Consider the following 18,199-nt stretch of genomic DNA (forward strand, 5'->3'; position numbering starts at 1 on the left):
ATAAATTTTAGAAAATACTTGAAAAAAGAGCCCATAATTTTACCCTTTAAAAGATCTTGACAAGTTAAGTCTAATAAAACGGCACTATGCGTAAAACATTACTACCTTCTTGACTTGCAGAAATCATACAAGCAAAAATACATTTACAAATATATATTTTTTCACTATTTTCTAACTCACTGTAATTGTAATCCGATTCAGAGAGCCTATCTTGGCCTACGTCAAGCTGAAATTGAACTTGTTCATTGACGTTGACAAGTTCCTTGGGATCACAATGTTTGGCAGACAAACTGAAAACATTGCCCGTTTTGCAACTTTCTACGCTCAACTTTCCATTGCGGCATAGCATAAATTTTCTACAATCAAAAGGATGCGGATATAAACCAGATTGACCTTGAGGGCAATCGAGCGGCTGACCTACGTAGTTCCGCGCTATAAATTGTTTTCACATGGAAATTTTTATGTAAGCGTCTTGAACATTTCATATAAATAATTAAATAAAAAACAACAAACACTTACAATCTCTGATTTCGGCATTCGGATTGGCTGCCACTGCATTGCGCACACGATCGCCAATATTCACTTCACTTTCCGGGCGACATGCCATCGCTGATATACTGAAAACCTTATGCGACCCGCATTTGTCAATCGACATGCGTCCTTGCCGGCAAGTAATAAACTTTGTAGAGTCATATGGATATAAATGATTGCCATCCGTGTTCGGTGGACAACTGACCATCGTCGAAGCTGTGCGGTAGGTAGATTAGTGATGAAAATTTTATGTGAAAACACTCAAAAGTCGGGACTTTTCAGCACTTACGCAATTGTTGCTGTTCAGATATGACGTAATCGACGTGATCGGTGTAGTGCGTTTTTTCTTTGAGATCACAGTAATTCCTCGATATGCTGTACACTGACCCAGGCATACAGTTTTGTATGGCCGTATTACCGAGTTTACAGTTCAGGAATCTCGTATAGTCGAATGGATGTGGAAAGAGGCCAATTACGCCTGGTGGGCAGAAAATATCGCCTTCTTTGTTAGCGGTCGAGCCGTTCTCCTCACCTCTGGTATTGTCATAGTTGTTATTTTCTTAAAATACAATTTATTTGTATTTTATAAATATTTCTGGATATCGTTATACACTGCCGGAGAAAAGTATTGGCACAGCGAATTTTTTACAATATATGCAACAATTTTTATTCTAATATTTTTCCGCTATTTTTTTACAAATAATTATAAAGTTGAAAATTTGCATGAAAATTTTAGCGAGTTTTGCACAGTTGCAGTTGAGCAATAAAATTTTTACATTTTTATAAAAAATTGGCGGAAAAATATTAGAATAGAATTTGGTGCATATATTGTGAAAAATCGCTGTGCCAATACTTTTTTCCGGCAGTGTATGTACATATGAGCCTAAGGAAAAAGTATTCATGCGATCCCGTATAATAGATTTTATGTGTACACATGTTGTTAATACGAAGCATAAGCCAAACGAAGTTTTTTATTAAATTTTCGGCAGTATTGAAAAAATTTGATTATGATTCCATGCATGCAAACCACTTGCTATTGATTTGTTTTTGTTAGTACTATATTCCATGTTATTTTCAATTGTAGTACGGATATTTTTTTTTATCATGTTTCAAGTTTTTTTTTTTGAGAACAAAGTCGGTTCTAGATTCAACAGCTTATTATAGGTACTGTTAAAAATATGATTTGTTCAATAAAATTTTTCTTCTGAAAGTTTGGCTATTTTTCTAAATTTGGGTATTTTCGGTATAAAGCATATTTTTATAAAAAATAACAAAACTTTTGGACATTAAATGTCTTCATGTGGATTTATTCATAGGTTGAAAAATGAATGCAGTGGTAAATTTTTAACCGACTTCAAAAAAGAAGGAAGTGTGTCAATTTATCGGATTATTATTTTTATGTACATATATATGTATATATGTTGGTAGATTACTTCGGTCCACGTGAACCATTTTCCATAATAACGAAAATGTGGTACTTCATGGGTGGTCCCATACTATTTTGGTTTAGCACCGATCATGGGATCATAAAATTAACGGTACTCCTAAATTTAAAAAAATTACAGTTATGTACCTGTAGTTAATTTTTGATGACATTTTTTTTGTGATCAATTTTTTAAACTATTTACACATCATTGAGTGGAAGATCGCCCTATCTTGACTGCCGGATCGAAAACGCCATATCTCAGCAGAAGGTTGAAGAACGACCTTTTTCAGAATTTCGTTGAAGAACGCCCTATCTCAGCTACCGCTTCGAAAACAAATTCACTGGACGATGCTCTAGGATCCCAATGGACTTTCCGCCTATACGATTCCAGTTGTGCTTGAATGGACGCAGTTGATTGAACTGCTTACTGGATTCAGCACATTTAAATAAGTTTTAATTTATAAGCACTAAGAAAGCTATCGATGTGTTAGATCTCAAATAAAATACCTAATGGCAATCAAGCAGTAGCTATGTATATAGTATTTCTTAGAAACGTTCAACAGAACAGAATCAAATTAAACTTGAATTTCAAGTTTAAAACTTCACGAAAATTCAGGGCAGTTAAACTGGATAATAGCTAGCTAGAATTGATGTCTATTCCGTGCCGGATTGAATGAAGAACTTTGGTTTTTGTTTTACAGGCTTCAGACTAACAACCGACATTCCAAGTTAAACCTTATATCCTGGGAAAATTACTTGATCTAGAAAAACAGATTCGTAATCTACGACTCAAAAATTAAGTTTACGGGTTTCGGCGTTTTTTTTTTGTCATTTTAAAACTTGAGATTTTCCCTGTAGTGATTATTATTCTTTTCCAAAAATCAAAAAAAAAACAGCTTCGAGAAAATCGTGTTATCTCTGCCTAATTTAGTTTAGAGTAGTTTTCACAGTGGCGAATTACGAAGAATGACGACTCCCAGAGACTGTTCTCGATGCCCTAGCTCATGTGGGGCTGGTTCACAATTTTATAGATCACCTTTTAGGCAGCAGTCCGATATCTTCGGGGAGGTATCTGTAACAAGATAGGCGAACCGCGGCCACCCCTCAAGGCAATGTACTTCCTCTTCTTCTTTGGAATCTAACGGGAATGGACATGTTCGATAGGGAAAAAATTGAGCTTAAAGCCTCACGCTTTGAACTAGATGTACACAGCGGTTACAAAGGCTTAAAAGGTGGCAGACAAAACCCCCAGAGACTTTGCTTCACTTTCTATCTGTGTACTTATATGGTTAACTACAGGCAAGTTGTAATGCTTTTAGATTAAACGCGTTCATGAAGTGGAGTGATACGTGGTTCGGCCACTCGACTAGAATTTTGGAAGATCTTTCGGCAGAGTTCAGGCGCCTTGACAACACAGTCTCGCCCACCAGACTGAGGAATCATTTGCAAACACAGATACCCCAAGGGGGGAATGCGAGCAGAATTCGCTCCTGATCTCGTACTCTAATTCAACAACCATCTACGCTGCAAGTTCAATTTAAAAGTTTAAGTGGGGTATACTTGCCAGAACTCTCACTTCATCTTAGTTGTCGTCTGCCCAGATCTATGCAGCCTCTTTCATGCTGAACTAATAGTAACCAACGAATTTGCAAGATGGTTAATCGATTATTGTATAGCTGTCCGGCTATAAAGACATAACGGACAACTGTGTTGAGGATGATCTAGTAAGAAACGAAACCTTACTGTCTGAAAGCGGTACCGCTCATAATGCGTGGATTCCGCTATCTTCCTGCAAATTCTGACTGGAGAGGAACTTTGTCGAAAAGGCAAATGCAATATGGTCTGCGGAGACTACGTGGATAAGCATAGACTTCGCACTCTCCTCGGCTTAGAGCGACCACTGTTCCGACATGTAATTAGCGTTCTCACTGGGTACTGCCTGATGAGAATCCACGCTATTAGAATGGGTAGCAGTTAAACGATTACTGTCGTAGCTGCCATCATGTAGTGGAAATTTTGAAAGAATTGGCGAGGTTCGTTCCTATATTATTCTATTAGATTCAGTCAGTATGTTCGATTTTTTGAGCTTTTTTGGCATTACAATAGGCCGATGGTGATTTCAGTGTACCCTCCCTTCTGGCGCTGGATGAGGCCAGCCCAGATAACCTAACTAAACCTAACTCTCGTTGGGTCAAATATACCCCGTAAAAATTAGCCTTAGTGGTCTAAGAAAAAAATCCTTTTTTATGGTACAGATACACTTTATTTTCTTTACCCCGAACAAATCTGAAAACCGGAAAGTATTTTTGATACAAATTTTGAGATGTTGCCTTTATTCTAGTTGAAAGGGATATTCTTATTATCACATTGAATTAGAATCAGGATGATTACGAATAAAGGTTATATGTACTTTTGTGCCCATGCATATACAAAAGAAAAATAATTTAAGTATAAACACTTACCATACTGACGTCCATCTCGACTATTCAATGCCCCATTTCCACCATTCTCCCGACCACTGCAATCCACTTTCTCCTTAAAATCACACGTCTTCATTGAAATGCTGTAAGCAGTGCCGGGTCCACAGTTTTGTACATGCGTATTACCATTAGCACAATTCAAAAACTTCGTACAATCCGTTGGATGTGGCGCCAAGCCATTCACGCCTGCAGGACAAAGCGAATCCACATTACCTGTGCTGACATCTACGAGTCGACCTGCACGATATTTATTAGGATTCGAAGCCGTCTGTAGCGTTGTTTGCCTCACGTTCAGCTCACTGCTAACTCCATTTACGCCCGGTGTGCCACATACCACCTTATCAGGGCGATCACATTCGAGTGTTTCAGGATTAAAAACTGTACCTGGACCACAACTCTGTATGTGGCCGCGACCATGCCAACAGTTTACAAAACGACGACAATCATACGGATATGGTACGGGCCCAGTGTGTTGTGGCGGACAGCCACTATTGTAGTCGCCTATTGAGTTCTCTGTCCCACTCCAAGCACTCTCCACTTGTCGCTCTGAGGGCGGCGAATGACGCACGTGCGCTGGGCGATTAAATATCGGTTGCTCGCGTTGCTGATAAGACTCGGCTTGTTGTGGGTTTGAATGTTGCTGCTGCTGCTGGTGCTGTTGTTGCTGCCTGCGCGGCCCATCAGTGTGTTGGTGAGAATCGGGTGGTGATAACCTCAATGAGGGGGCACCGTAATTTGTATTATCATAACTGGGGCTAAACCTGGAGTCGCGAGGATTTTGTTGTTCAGCATTTGGCAAGTCTCGATGGTAGGATCTTGTTTTGATACCCGAATTAACTGGGTCATATGTCTGAAAATACAATATGCAGTTTTGAATTAATATATGTATACAGCTGCAAGCAGGTGTCTGTCTTAAAGTAAGCAACATTAGCCCAAGCTTTGGTTATGCACTGAGTTTGGGGACCGCTACGTAAAATAAGCTTCCACCGTTCTTTTGATACGACCACGGCGAACGGTTACAGGGCCATGATTTGAGATTATGCACCGGACCATTGATGTGGCCCTCTACCCGGCCGGTTGATGCCCTCGAAAAGACAAAAGCTGACATGTATCCAAGAACCGGGATGGATGGGGCGAGGTAGTTATTATGCAAACGAGTAACGCAAAATAGACCACCCTAGAGGTCGCAGTGCCCAAGTCTCATAAAAATAATATGCAAATGTGTACAAATTTGGGGTGTAAGTAGCTAAATACTGTCATTCACCACGCTGAAAGCGAGATGGGTTGAAAGAGGGAAAGGTACCAAGGGGTCTGCTCTGTATTACGATTCGAAACTCAATGCGATTCGAAAGGCGACAGGGACAGGGATAGAAATTCATAGTGCCAAGTATTCGAATCCGAAAGATTTGCTTGCGAATCGCAATACAGAGCAGACCCTCAAGTGTCGTAAGATCTCTTTCGAGCGCTAGCTACGACCGAATATTAAATTAGTGCTTAGTAATTTTAAGACCAAGGTGGGCAAAGAATGCATCTTTGATTAAAAAATCTGAAAATTTAGCCTCCTCGCGGAAATTTCTGATATGGGATTGAAGTTCATCGACTTCGCTGGGTATCAAAATATACAGCACAAGATTCCCGCATAAGCGTCAAGCTACATAGTGGCCTCCTGATCGAAAAACGATGAGCCAAATCTGCTATGTTGTGATAGATGGAAACCACGCTTGCAGTGTTTTGGATTTACGTACGCGCCGAGGACCGATCTTCGACTCAGACCACTAACTTGTTGCAGCCAAGATAAGTGCATGCCTCTGAGCTCCCAGTCGATGACGACGGAGCCGATGTCTCATCGCCCTACGAGGGATGAATAGCAAGTCGCCTGACCGATGCGCTACTCAAGTTCGGGGACAAAGACCTGGTAAGGTATATGTACTGCATCAATTTTAATGCGGGATATGGTCGGCCCAATCCACAAAAAAAAACGTTCTGGGTTCTTCGATACCAAACGATATTGAGGTTTTATATCAAATGACGTCTTAAAGTTTTAAACGCGGGTCGCTGTTCTGGTATCAAAGCAATGAAATGACCAAGTCGAGACGGGCTTGGCTTCACTAAATAGGCATTTCCAATTGGCGTCAGTTCAGACAAAAGGGGACTACTGGCGTGCTTTATAAAATCGCTTTGGCGATTTCAGCGCAAATTACTAATAAAAGGATAGTCAAAAAATCGTTGCATATACTAAGGCGCTAATTGAAGTAGCAAGTACTGAAGAAAAATAGAAGAATTAATGTTTCAATTGCTCAAAAAATTTATGTTTACTAATCGAGTTCATAAAAAAAAACTACAATTTTACCCCAAAATGAGATAGAAAAGATACAACATAAATAAAAATTATGTTTATACATTTGTACTCATTTATATTTAAATAAAAAGAAACACTCATCTTATGAGTAAACAATTGAAATTTTTGGTAATACCCTTATCAGCGCAAAATTATTCTTGCACCCATACACATAAATAGTATGTACATATATGTTTATGAATCATAATCATAAAAAACCCATTTTTTTATTCTTCTTATTCTTTATGCACTAGCACAGAAGCTGCGTCATGTATTAAAAAATAAAAATAAATAAAATACAGTACATATTTCAAGTATCAATCCACAATGTTTACTTCGAGTTAAAATTATTACATTTTTCGAAGAAATATGCAATTAATTACCTCAAAAAATAGCTATAAGAAGTGTACAACAAAGTAAATCAATAGGCGTCTTCATCTAAAGTGATAAAGGGATAAATTGCTTAAATTTATTAGTTTAGCCGCATTCTTACTTGAACCCACCTTGGTAAATAATTGCATATAATTGTTTATTATTTAACTTTTATGGCTAGTTACGTTTCATGCTTACATTGTCCATTATGTTCATTTGCTTTTTATGTGTTCGTAGCAAAAGCGACCAGCTGGCAACCTGTCAGCATTGAATTTCGTTTAAATATTTAGATTTCCATACAAAGTTTGACAGTCAAAATTATAAATTAATTAATTTATGAAGTTTATCAGAAGTTTATCACTTTTGATGAAGACCCCTAATATGAAGCTTGTTATTGAATATAAATGATAATAACCCCGCCATCAACCATAAACATCTGAAAATGTAGTTTTAGCGAGCAAATTTGATTGAAGAACGCCCTATTTCAGAATTTTATTGAAAACCACCCTATCTCAGAATTTTGTTGACGAACGCCCTATCTCAGCTGAAAATATATAGAAAATGTGCTAACATACGGTGTTTTTGTAACTAATTCTGAAATAGGGCTTTCTTCAACCAAATTCTGAAATAGGACGTTTTTGAAAAGTTTTTTAAGATTTTAAGCAGTCGATTTCTGAAGTGATTGAAGAAGGATTTGCCAAGTTAAACTCTAATTATTTAATAAGTTAAATGAATTGTTGCAATATGGATATCAAACGAAAAGGTTTGGAAAAAGCTTCATTTCTAAAACACATGCAAGTTGCCACCTATTTAAAAAGTAAAATTGAACTTAATTTCAGAGAGTGAGATATTCAAATATGGGTGTCAGACGAAAGACGTTTATAAAGTTCTAGTTTGAAAATACTTTGAAGGGGATTGAAATAATAAAAATTTGAAAAACTTCTATGTTTTTGGCAAAGTCAAACAAAAAATACGTTTTAAGCTAATTCTAGAATGAATATGTGTATGCTTTTACGATATAGCAAATGCTTTTGAGATAGAGGATTCGGGAAAAATAGTCTCGTTGAATAAAAGTATTAGCTTGACCTTTAAAATTACCCAAAAAAGGTTTTCTTTTTTTCTTTTTTTTATCAAAAGGAAAAAATTAAAAATTTTAACAATTAAAAATTTTAAATTTTTAGGTCAGATAATTTTTCGTTCAATCCGACCTTTAAAATGACATTTCTTAACAAAAACAGCTTTCCCCATCTCAAAAGCTTTAAAATACCGTTACAGTTTTTTGCTATCTCTTCACGTTCTCGAGATACATATATCTGACTTTGTCCCTTTTTTTTCAAAATAGAATATAGTGCGACGCTGCATACAGATGTATACATACTATACGTATAAATATATTTCGGTACTTATACAATTATTTATATTAAACATTTTCGTTAACTTTGATAATGCACACTGCATATTTATTTAGCAAAGAAAAGCGATGTAGATATGTGCGTACATACATATGTATGGACGACCAAGTGTGTATACATACATACATATGTACATATGCATCTATAAGTAGGTATGTACATATGTACAAAGTAAATACTTTCTTAAACATACAGTAAAAACAAACAAATACTTACACCCTTAATGATAACAAGTTGAGTCGCGCAAATAAGAAACCACAGCTTCGAAAACATTTTAATTTTAATTAAAAAAACTTGCTTTCACCAAAAAATGCACTGCCTATTTTACTTGTTTATATGGTTGTGCCAATCTTTTTGTTTTTTAAATTGCTTTTTAAATTACTTTTATTACTTCATTTAAACAATTTCAAAATATTCAGGTGGTTGCACTGCATAGTTTTTATGGCTTTAATATTTACTTATGTACATACATACATTCATATGTGTGCACGTATAGATATGCCTTTTTCCAAGTCACTCTTTATCAAGTCGCACACACGAATTTTTTCTTAAACAGAAACACTACAACGAATCCCGCGTACTTTTCGACAAATACGGTGGTGTTTTCCCAACGAGCTGTATTTGCGTTTTAAAAGCAAACAGACGTTCTTAATTTCAATTAAGCGCCTACAGCTCCAGCTCCTGCTTCGTATCTCATGGTAGACACAATTAAGATTGTGTAGTGCCAGTGAAATGAGAGCAAAATTAAAATCATTTGAATGTTCAATGGATTCGTTAAATACATTCTTACATTATGTATGTATGTATATACACATATTGTTGTATATGTGTGCATACGTACAAACGTACATATATTTGCATGCTCCTAAATACAAGTGCAGGTTCAGGGTTCTGTTTATGCTGCGGGAGTAACTAAAAGAAGCACATAAATAAAGTGCTACATAAATGAACTTATGAGTACTACAAGTGAGTGTAGTATGCAAAAAATGTATGCTTAGAAACGCTCATGTAGTATATGCACTTACAAAAATATGTATGTATGCCAATAAATAATAAATTCATGTTCAATATTATAAATTACACTCGTGGCCTTCTTGTCTTAGTATCGTCAAAACAAACTAATCAACAACGATTATCGCTAGTGGCAATCTCTAGACCTTTTTGTCACATATATATTGACACAAACATCCATCAATTGGTATTCTTATCAGGGACTTGAGAGATTTAACTGCATTGAGCTACATATATAATGCGTCTCTTGTAAATACAAATCTGAATTATTTTGATTATTTTTGCATTTAGAAAATAATTTGTGTAATAAATCATACATATTTGCAGAGCATTATTATTGCGCTGATACCCAAACAGGAACCGGGAATTCCCAAGAGACGAGAAATAACTATGACGTATTGAGGTCTTGTTGTTGTAGCAGCATTGCCAAGACATTAAACATTCCAATATGTGCGTGGCCCGCGATATTATCCAGTTGAACATACAGGAAAACTGCGTTTTTGAACATATTTATACTCTACTGGTGTATAAAGTAAATCGGTCACATGCACAGCTTATTTTAAGTGTAAGCCGAGGTAACCTAAAGTTTAATGGGAAAAAGAAACTCATTGAAAATGTGCATATATTACATTTCAGTAAAAAAAAACAATTTTCTGCTCACGACTGCGCCTTTATATGTATAACTAGAAAGTAAAAGGCGTGATAATTTCCATTTAAGGAACAGCATTTTCTATTTACGAGTCTCTTCACTTTTTGTTACATTTGAGGGTTTCTCTAGAGATTTTTCTTCAGTTTTTGTTGTAAGAGTTTGCATTCTAACCCACATTCGTTCATATGGGTTCGAAACTTCCGAATTAGTAAGTGGAATACCAAGTGAGCGGCGTACTACAGGTGAAGCCAGCAGCAGATTTTGTGCTAAACCGTGACAACTAGAAGCCACCCAATAAACGCAAAGAGCCTGTAATATTAAAAACAAAAATAACCAAAAGTAATATATCTATATCTACGTTTCTACAAATTTTTGGTATCTTACCGATGGCACAGAACAGGCCACTGGTACCAATGCAATAGTCAGCAAACGAAACACATTTGTGGCATATTTTTGCAAACGTGTTGTGGGACGCGTACGCAATACAGTTTGCAACTAAAAGAAATTAAGAGTTTAAAAACTTTCACTAAAGCTACATAAATATCGCTGGCTCTTACCTCTATTATGCCCAAGTTAATTAGAGCAAGTGAAACAGGAAGAATGTAAGAGCTGTCTACTTCCGTTAGATTCGGTATCCACCCAAAGCCACCTATTGTCATTTCAGTGTAAATAATTTGTGCCTGCAGCGTTGTGGGGTCAGGCATCATATGCACAAGATTTCTCAATGCAACTGATTGGCATATCCATAATGGTATTTGACCCCAGAGCATAATGAAGGTTTTCGCCGGATGACAATTATCGCGTACAATTAACGCATTCCATTGCTTTTTCAACTGAGAATAAAATCCAACAAATTATTTTAAATTCATTAAATGAATCATGTCATTCATTAACTTACGCACCGACCGGTTGTACACTAGTCTAGTTTGGCTTTCGGTCCAATTGAACTTCTTCATAGCCATGGCAGCTTCCTTCTTCAATTCGGCAACAATTGCAGGCATTTCTAATGCTAATAATTCTAAGCGTGCCATTATTTTATTTTGATATATAGCCAAGGGCAGCGTTATTACGGTGCGAAATAGCATTGTGGACACAACAATTGAAGCCCACCATGGTAGTCCGCTGTAGTCATGTATCGCTGTCAATGCTTCCTGCATGCAACCAACTGGTGCACTTTGTGACAGGGTTAGCCATATGCCTGTGAACGGAGATTGCACTTGTTCTGTTATAATTGCAGTACTATTGGTGGCGGTTTCCGCAAGTCCACGGTGTTGCATTCGCAGAACACCAACATTTGAGGTTGTACTGCTACTGGCATCAGTCAATTGTTTTCTTAAACTATTTGTTGAAGAGATGTAGGAAAAAGAACGCTCACATATGGAAAATTGAGTGCTGTGAAACAAGCGTATTGCGTTTTTGCACCGTAAAATTCCGAAATTATTCATTTTTTAACAGAATTAAAAATTTAAAAAAGTGTTATGCATGGAGTAAACAAAACAAAATCGAAAACAGCTGTGAATGTCACTCGACGTCATTTATGTAAGTGCTGGTAAACGCTTGACGTAAATATGGATGCCGGATGTAAAAAAAAATTATAATCCAAGTTCCCGCAAAGAACGTAAATGTATAAGAAGCGACAACTCGCTAAAGTCAGCGAGTGAGGTCTGAAAGGTTGAGATGAGGCGTTCGCATCCGTTTTAACATCCATTTTCGTAAATGAATTCGCCGCACATTTGGTTTCGCGGCGATAAAGAACGTTGAGAAAAAGTGATCGATGATAGAAATAATAAAACAAAATGAAAAAAAACATGGCCGCAGCTCTTTTTGTTTATTTGCAGACGGCATAAAATACACTTTTTCAATCACTTGTGCAAAATAATCACCGGCATTCACATTTGCCGCTTTTCTTCTTTTTTGTTTGCTTTTTCCGCATTCGAGGCGAAAATCAAAAATCTGCTGCGGAGAGTTAAAAGGGAGACGAACTCTCATCTCAACCTTTCAGATACGGTCAAAATCGTTCCAGCACATTTTCAAAGTAACGAGTTGTCGCTTCTTATACATTTACGTTCTTTGGTTGAAATAAGATTAAGCCATAGGGTGTAAATACAATATTATTTGTATGCATATACTAAAACGAACACAGCTGGCAGTATTGAAAGATTTTTTATCGAATATGTGTTGAAAAAAGTAGCAAATCAAAGGCATAAAAATAAAAGTTATTTTGCAATAGACGCATTACAAAAGTCGTTTTAGTATAATTTAAGCAAAGAAAAATTACTAAAGAACTGAAAATTTGGAAAAAGCGGTAAGCTGAAATCTGTAATTTGAATATAAAATTGGAATAAAGTAAATAAGGGCAGGAACCCAATTTTTGTTCTCAAAATTTTTAGTTTTACAAAATCACAGACACTTCATTTTTGCGTCGTTAATTGTACGTGTCGCTTTGCAAAACAAAAAATAAATACAGAAACAAAAACAATTAAAATACCATCATTGTAAAACAAAGGATTTTAGCTGTTTGGTTTAAGGGTAATTTGGGTAGCAGAAGTAAAATGATGATAAATAATTTTTTATTGTAGGTAGTTGGGGGGAAAATTGTGAAAGCAGACGAGTGGAAATCGAAGTCACAGTGACGCAGATAAGGGCGAAAAGTGAGATTGTAAAAGACTCGCTTAGTGCCTATTATACGCGTAAATATGAGCCGTTGTGTTACGCCAGAATGGGATCGGATACCTACTCTCGTATTGGGAAACATATATGAATATCTCGAGCCAAGGATCGATTAAATGCATCGCAGACATGCCGTCACTGGCGTGGGGTGCTCTTCCAAAAGAGGTGTGTATTCTAGATATATATATTGCTTTGGTTTACATACTAGATACATATGTATATACTGAGTAGGTATGTGTGTATGTATGTATATAGTGTATTGCCATTGTGGATCTACAGTAGGCCGTTTCCGTTACTGCTTGATACATTTTTTTAGATAAAAAAATTTGATTTAACTCGCAGATTTTTCAACAACTTCAAATTAAAGTTGCACGTCAACAATGAGCGGCAGTGTACGTTTTTTCGTCAAACGCTTTGTAATTTGGCAACTGAAGTAACGCTCATATTTGATTTTCTAAATGTTTTCCATATCGAAAAGATAAGGCGTATCCTCTATAGGTGTGTATCAAAATACTTTATGTTCCTATCATAATTTGTTATAACCGTATTAGTAATAATAACTATTTTGTTTTTCATTTTGAAGGATTGCACGTTGTGATAATTTGCAAGGCCTACATTTTTACACTAACAATGTTGGCTTAATCCCACCTGGCGATATAAGTGAAGAGAGCCTTGTCGACATTGAACAGTATGAATTGCTTAATTAGATTAATTTGTAAAACATATACTTACATATAAATTTATATCGTATTTTTAGATGCTTTGTGGACCGTGAAAATGTTTTTAAATCGCAAAAAATATCCATGCCAAATTTTGGATTTAGGTGCAATCGAAGCTTTAACCTACTACGGTTTAGATGTACTAAAAGCTTTAAGCAAACCTGAAGCATTACAGCAGCTAACATTGGCTTCGATTAAATTCGATCCTAGTCATTATCCCATATTTACCTTAGAAACTACTTTGCTGCAAAAGTGCACATCACTACAGGTTAAAATTATAAATATCTTCTATATTTATTTACTTAATTTATTATACTAATTTTTTATTTAAGGTTTTATCACTCGATTACGATACCCTCAACGACGAGCTACTGCGTGCCATGGAAATTCTACCCTTGAAAAAGCTCTTAATTTGTATACATGGCTTGGATCGTCAGCATCCTGGTATTTCCGATATAGCTTGGACTAGATTTGGTGCCTCCTTTCCGAATATCGAATTAATTGTATCTTTAGTGTACGCCTTCGAAGCCGTGGAAGTGCTGCAAGTGCGCATATTGCGTCACAATATGCCAATAACACATTTGAGAGTATTATTTTGTGACTTTGTAAGTAATAATATTTTCATCGCCAATTTATTTTGGGCTGTATAGTATTTATTTGTTCTTAAATCCATTTTAGATGAACGTCGAGGCCTTAGAGTGGATGTCGGTCAATAATAGCAATACACTGAAGAGTATCCAGTGGATAGATTCAGTTAGTTTACATACACACTTATATTAAAAGCTCATTCACTGAGGTTTTTTTGTATTTTTGGCAGGCCTACAAGCATTCCGATAAAAATGTGATGGATTTATTTTTACGCTCCGGGCAAGATCCTTTCGTAATGATGTCTTGGCGTTGCAAAAACTTAGAGGAAATCGTTATACATGGCTATGTGCTAGATCCACACAATATTGTTGGGATTTCACGCCTTCGTGGCCATACACTCAAACGCCTAGAAGTATCTATGATCGATAACACTCCCACAGAAGCAAGCATGGATTCATTTATTGAAGTAAATCAGTGTTTATTAAGCAATTATGTATAAGATTACTAGCATACATTATCTCTTACAGGAAATCAATACATTGCTTGGTCAAAAATGGGAGCCTCTCAATCCAAATACTTTACATCCTGCACTCGGTTACATACCAGTGTCAGATGATGTACGTGATGAATACGTTTTCGATCTCATGCGTCGTGATATGGGCTACTAAAATATAATAATTGCACCAACTCATACCACAATTTTTATGCAAATTTAGGTAAGTTTTAAGTAACTTTGTTTATTATTGGCGTCAGTAAAATCATTTTTTTACTTGTAGGTTTACTGTAGTTATATTATCAAAAACACAAGTACGTAAAAGCATACATGTTCGATATGGCAGAACATGTGCGGGTGTGCAAAAATGACGCTCACAAGGAAAAAATACCTTAAGAATCAAGCGTCAAAAAACAACAGCAACCAAAGTCAAACGAAAGTGCGATCATAAAGGCTTTGCAGTGATATTTTATTTCTATAATTTTAAAACTACATCAGTCCAGGCAAAGAAAAAACAAAACTAATGAACATTAGCTAAAATGAACATCATTTAAGTATTGCAAAGAAAAAAAAAAATCAACAACAATATCTTATATAAAGATTAGAGTTATAAAAGAACACTAAAACGAAAAATGGAGAAGCATCAAAACTCAATTACCTACGTATTCATAAAAACTAACAAATATATTTAGGCGATAATAGTTTAAGGAAAAACAATAACAACTACTCCTGTGATAAAGGAGAAAATAAATTAATATGTATGCACATATACAATAATACAATATTGATTGGTGGCTCAAGTGCAACGTTAAACATACAAAGATCCTTAAGAAGAAATCACGCATTGCTCCCAAAAAAAAAAACAACAACAAACAATTGAATTGTAATGGAGACCAAGTACAATTGTTACCACATTTGGTTTTTTTTACCATCAATAACGATGAAAAAGAAATGCCATAAACACGAAAAACGAAATAGCGTGGAAATCTAACAAGAAGGCATAGTCTAGTTGTGCTCCTATATTAATCAAGAAAGCATTCTAACTTAATTTTTTTATATTTATTATGTGTGCATTACACAGGCTTAATGTAACAACAAGAACAATGTAGATTTCATCCCAATCTGCGTATGTAACTTTATTCATAATTTTTTATATAGACATATGTACGTATACAAACCAATAAGCAATGTGTTTATAACTGCAACACGAACATATATTCCATATTACTTTATTTCTTCGCTTTATAAAAAATAATCTACTTACATACTACAATGAAATTAAATTTACTTGATTTATAGTTGATTATGCTTGGTTCAATCATGAAAAATGGCATATTTTTATAACGAAAAAATTGAAGTGCACACCGGTTCAATTTACGCCTACGGCCGAAAAGTTTATTGTATTTATGCTCATTTATGTAATCTTAAAACTTTTGATTGCATAAAATTTACAATACTAGACTAATATTATTTAAGCCAATGCTTAACGCTAAAAAAAATATAAGTTTATTGTTATTATTATTATTATTCCAATCGATGTCAAAAGCAAATTTTTCGAAATTATAACACCAAAGGGGGATAGAATTTATGCATATATGAGCAAATCCCACGAGTGGTTCACCTACCTTAGAAAATACACTATCTTCAGTTTTGTATAGAGAACAAGATTCCATCGCGAAATTGTATTTAAATGAAAACTTAAAAAAGATATACCAAAAAAGTAGAAATAACCACAATGCACAATTTGTAAAAATGGAATTTTAGTTTTTCAAATCATCTTTTACTCAGTGTAATTATTTTTCATTTGGTGAGACTTGAGGATAGTCTTATACTAAATTCGTTCGTTTGGAAAGAAGCACATTTTCACCGTTAAAAAAAAATTGTTTAATTTCAAAAATTACAAGATAGCTGCGACAGATATTCTACATGCTGCCATTTTTTTTATTTTCGTGGTGCACTCTTGAAACTTCACACTTATGTTTTATATGAGGCCAACTTTCATTGCCTCTAACATGAACATTCTATTTGAAAACTTTCCAATGCTATTTAAAAAATAAATATATGATCCTTTCGAGTGGCAATACAAAAATGATCAATTTCGTTACTTTTTTGCCTAAAAACATTTTAAGGGTAAAATTATTCAAATACTTAAAATATTTTGTACAAATACAAGAAGAATGTTTTTNTTTTTTTTTTTCTTGCCGAGAGAAGGGAATGACACTAAAAAAAAAACAACTCGTGGGATTTGCTCATATGCACATATATATTATATATATATATAACATCGAGTATTAAGCAGAAACGCACACGAAATAGAAGAGACAAAGCTGCTTGGAGCCCTTTCTACACCTGCCATAGGCGCTCTTTCGTAGTAAAATTAAAAAATACTTATACTATTTTGTGATTTCTTTTTTTATGCAGAATTTAATGCAGCTCTAAAGGTTATCTAACAGTGTAATTAAATATAGTTCATAATAATTTTGTTAACTGCATTTTAAGTCCACATTACACACAAGCGACATACATAAAGACATCATTCTAATTAAGTTCAATGACACGAACATGAAAAACAAAATGAAAATCTGTAAGGTAGATGCATTTTTTTTGTTTGCAAAAATACTAAAAGCATTCAAATTATTTATTATACATACATACATCAAGGAAATTTTTTTTAAAGAACGCTTTTCAGTATGTGCTTATGTATGTACGCATATTTGATTAAAAGCAAATGGCTGTTTTTTTTTTTTTGTGTAAGAACACTATATGTGTATGTAATTGTGTAGAAACATTATTTGTAAAAAAAACAAAGAGATTTAAAAGACTTAGGACCGACTTTTCAAGTCAGTTTTAAAATTTAGCGGGCCTTTAAACACAAAATTGTGTGCTAAAAAAAAATGTGTGTTGAAGGGTAAATAAATTTTAATAGCTACTTGAGAAAACGGTTATTAAACACCTGGAACGAAGGCGAATGCGAATGCGAAGCAGATGAAGAATGTGCAAAATAACTTAAATGATGTGTATTCCGCACGAAACAACAAATGGAATCTCGAATGCCCTCAAAACAGATATTAAGTGAATAACAACAACAACAACATTAATACATATTTTGTTTAATGTGAACCAAAGCTGTGATTTAATGCAAGCCAGCATACGTTAAGAATGCAACCCCAACAACAACAACAACAACAACATTAACAACAAAAAGAAAACACGACTACCACAACAACAACAACAAGTAGAAAATCCATTGTAAGATTGAAGAACAAATAATATAATGCAATTAAAATGTTTAGATTAGTTAAGTAAGATCTGTTGACAGCGAAAAACAAAAACAAAAAATGAAAGCAAGAAATGCCGGCATGTTGATATTAGCAGAGAGCTTAAGTTATTTAGCATAAATAGCAGTAATTATTTTGCAAAATACAAAACAATACTGTTATTTAGTTTGCACGCTAACAATATATTCCCATTTGTTTGACCGCCACCGTATGTATACCGTATGTTTACCGG

The 18,199-nt window shown here is 35.0% G+C and overlaps 3 protein-coding genes across 3 annotated transcripts in view; 1 reads left to right on the forward strand and 2 right to left on the reverse strand.

The window, feature by feature from the left end:
* LOC108373939 (uncharacterized) overlaps window positions 1–9,256 on the reverse strand; it is a 13,262-nt gene extending 4,006 nt beyond the window's left edge. Inside the window, exons 1-6 of the mRNA XM_017629884.1 lie at window positions 9,230–9,256; window positions 8,776–8,856; window positions 4,420–5,287; window positions 821–1,090; window positions 520–747; window positions 81–432 (exon numbers count right to left, since the gene is read on the reverse strand). Of these exons, the coding sequence (XP_017485373.1) occupies window positions 81–432; window positions 520–747; window positions 821–1,090; window positions 4,420–5,287; window positions 8,776–8,856; window positions 9,230–9,256 (1,826 nt within the window). The remainder of the gene's footprint in view (window positions 1–80; window positions 433–519; window positions 748–820; window positions 1,091–4,419; window positions 5,288–8,775; window positions 8,857–9,229) is intronic.
* Window positions 9,257–10,280: 1,024 nt separating this feature from the next.
* LOC108373941 (mitochondrial inner membrane protein COX18-like) lies at window positions 10,281–11,783 on the reverse strand. Its single transcript, XM_017629887.1, has 4 exons — window positions 11,122–11,783; window positions 10,777–11,052; window positions 10,604–10,714; window positions 10,281–10,528 (listed from the first exon to the last, which is right to left on the reverse strand). The coding sequence occupies exons 1-4, from the start codon at window positions 11,662–11,664 to the stop codon at window positions 10,301–10,303; spliced, it is 1,158 nt and encodes a 385-aa protein (XP_017485376.1). The 5' UTR covers window positions 11,665–11,783; the 3' UTR covers window positions 10,281–10,300.
* A 602-nt stretch (window positions 11,784–12,385) lies between these two features.
* Window positions 12,386–17,296, forward strand: LOC108373940 (F-box only protein 33). Its single transcript, XM_017629886.1, is given in 12 exon segments — window positions 12,386–12,524; window positions 12,799–12,991; window positions 12,994–13,054; window positions 13,232–13,387; window positions 13,473–13,577; window positions 13,647–13,658; window positions 13,660–13,876; window positions 13,941–14,213; window positions 14,287–14,361; window positions 14,426–14,662; window positions 14,724–14,912; window positions 14,973–17,296. Coding segments are annotated over 10 exon segments (1,353 nt in total). The 5' UTR covers window positions 12,386–12,524; window positions 12,799–12,915; the 3' UTR covers window positions 14,865–14,912; window positions 14,973–17,296.
* The last annotated feature ends 903 nt before the right edge of the window (window positions 17,297–18,199 follow it).

The sequence above is a fragment of the Rhagoletis zephyria genome, unplaced genomic scaffold (genome assembly GCF_001687245.7).
Source record: "Rhagoletis zephyria isolate East Lansing unplaced genomic scaffold, Rhagoletis_zephyria_1.1 Rzeph_scaffold_07167, whole genome shotgun sequence".
Taxonomy (NCBI): domain Eukaryota; kingdom Metazoa; phylum Arthropoda; class Insecta; order Diptera; family Tephritidae; genus Rhagoletis; species Rhagoletis zephyria.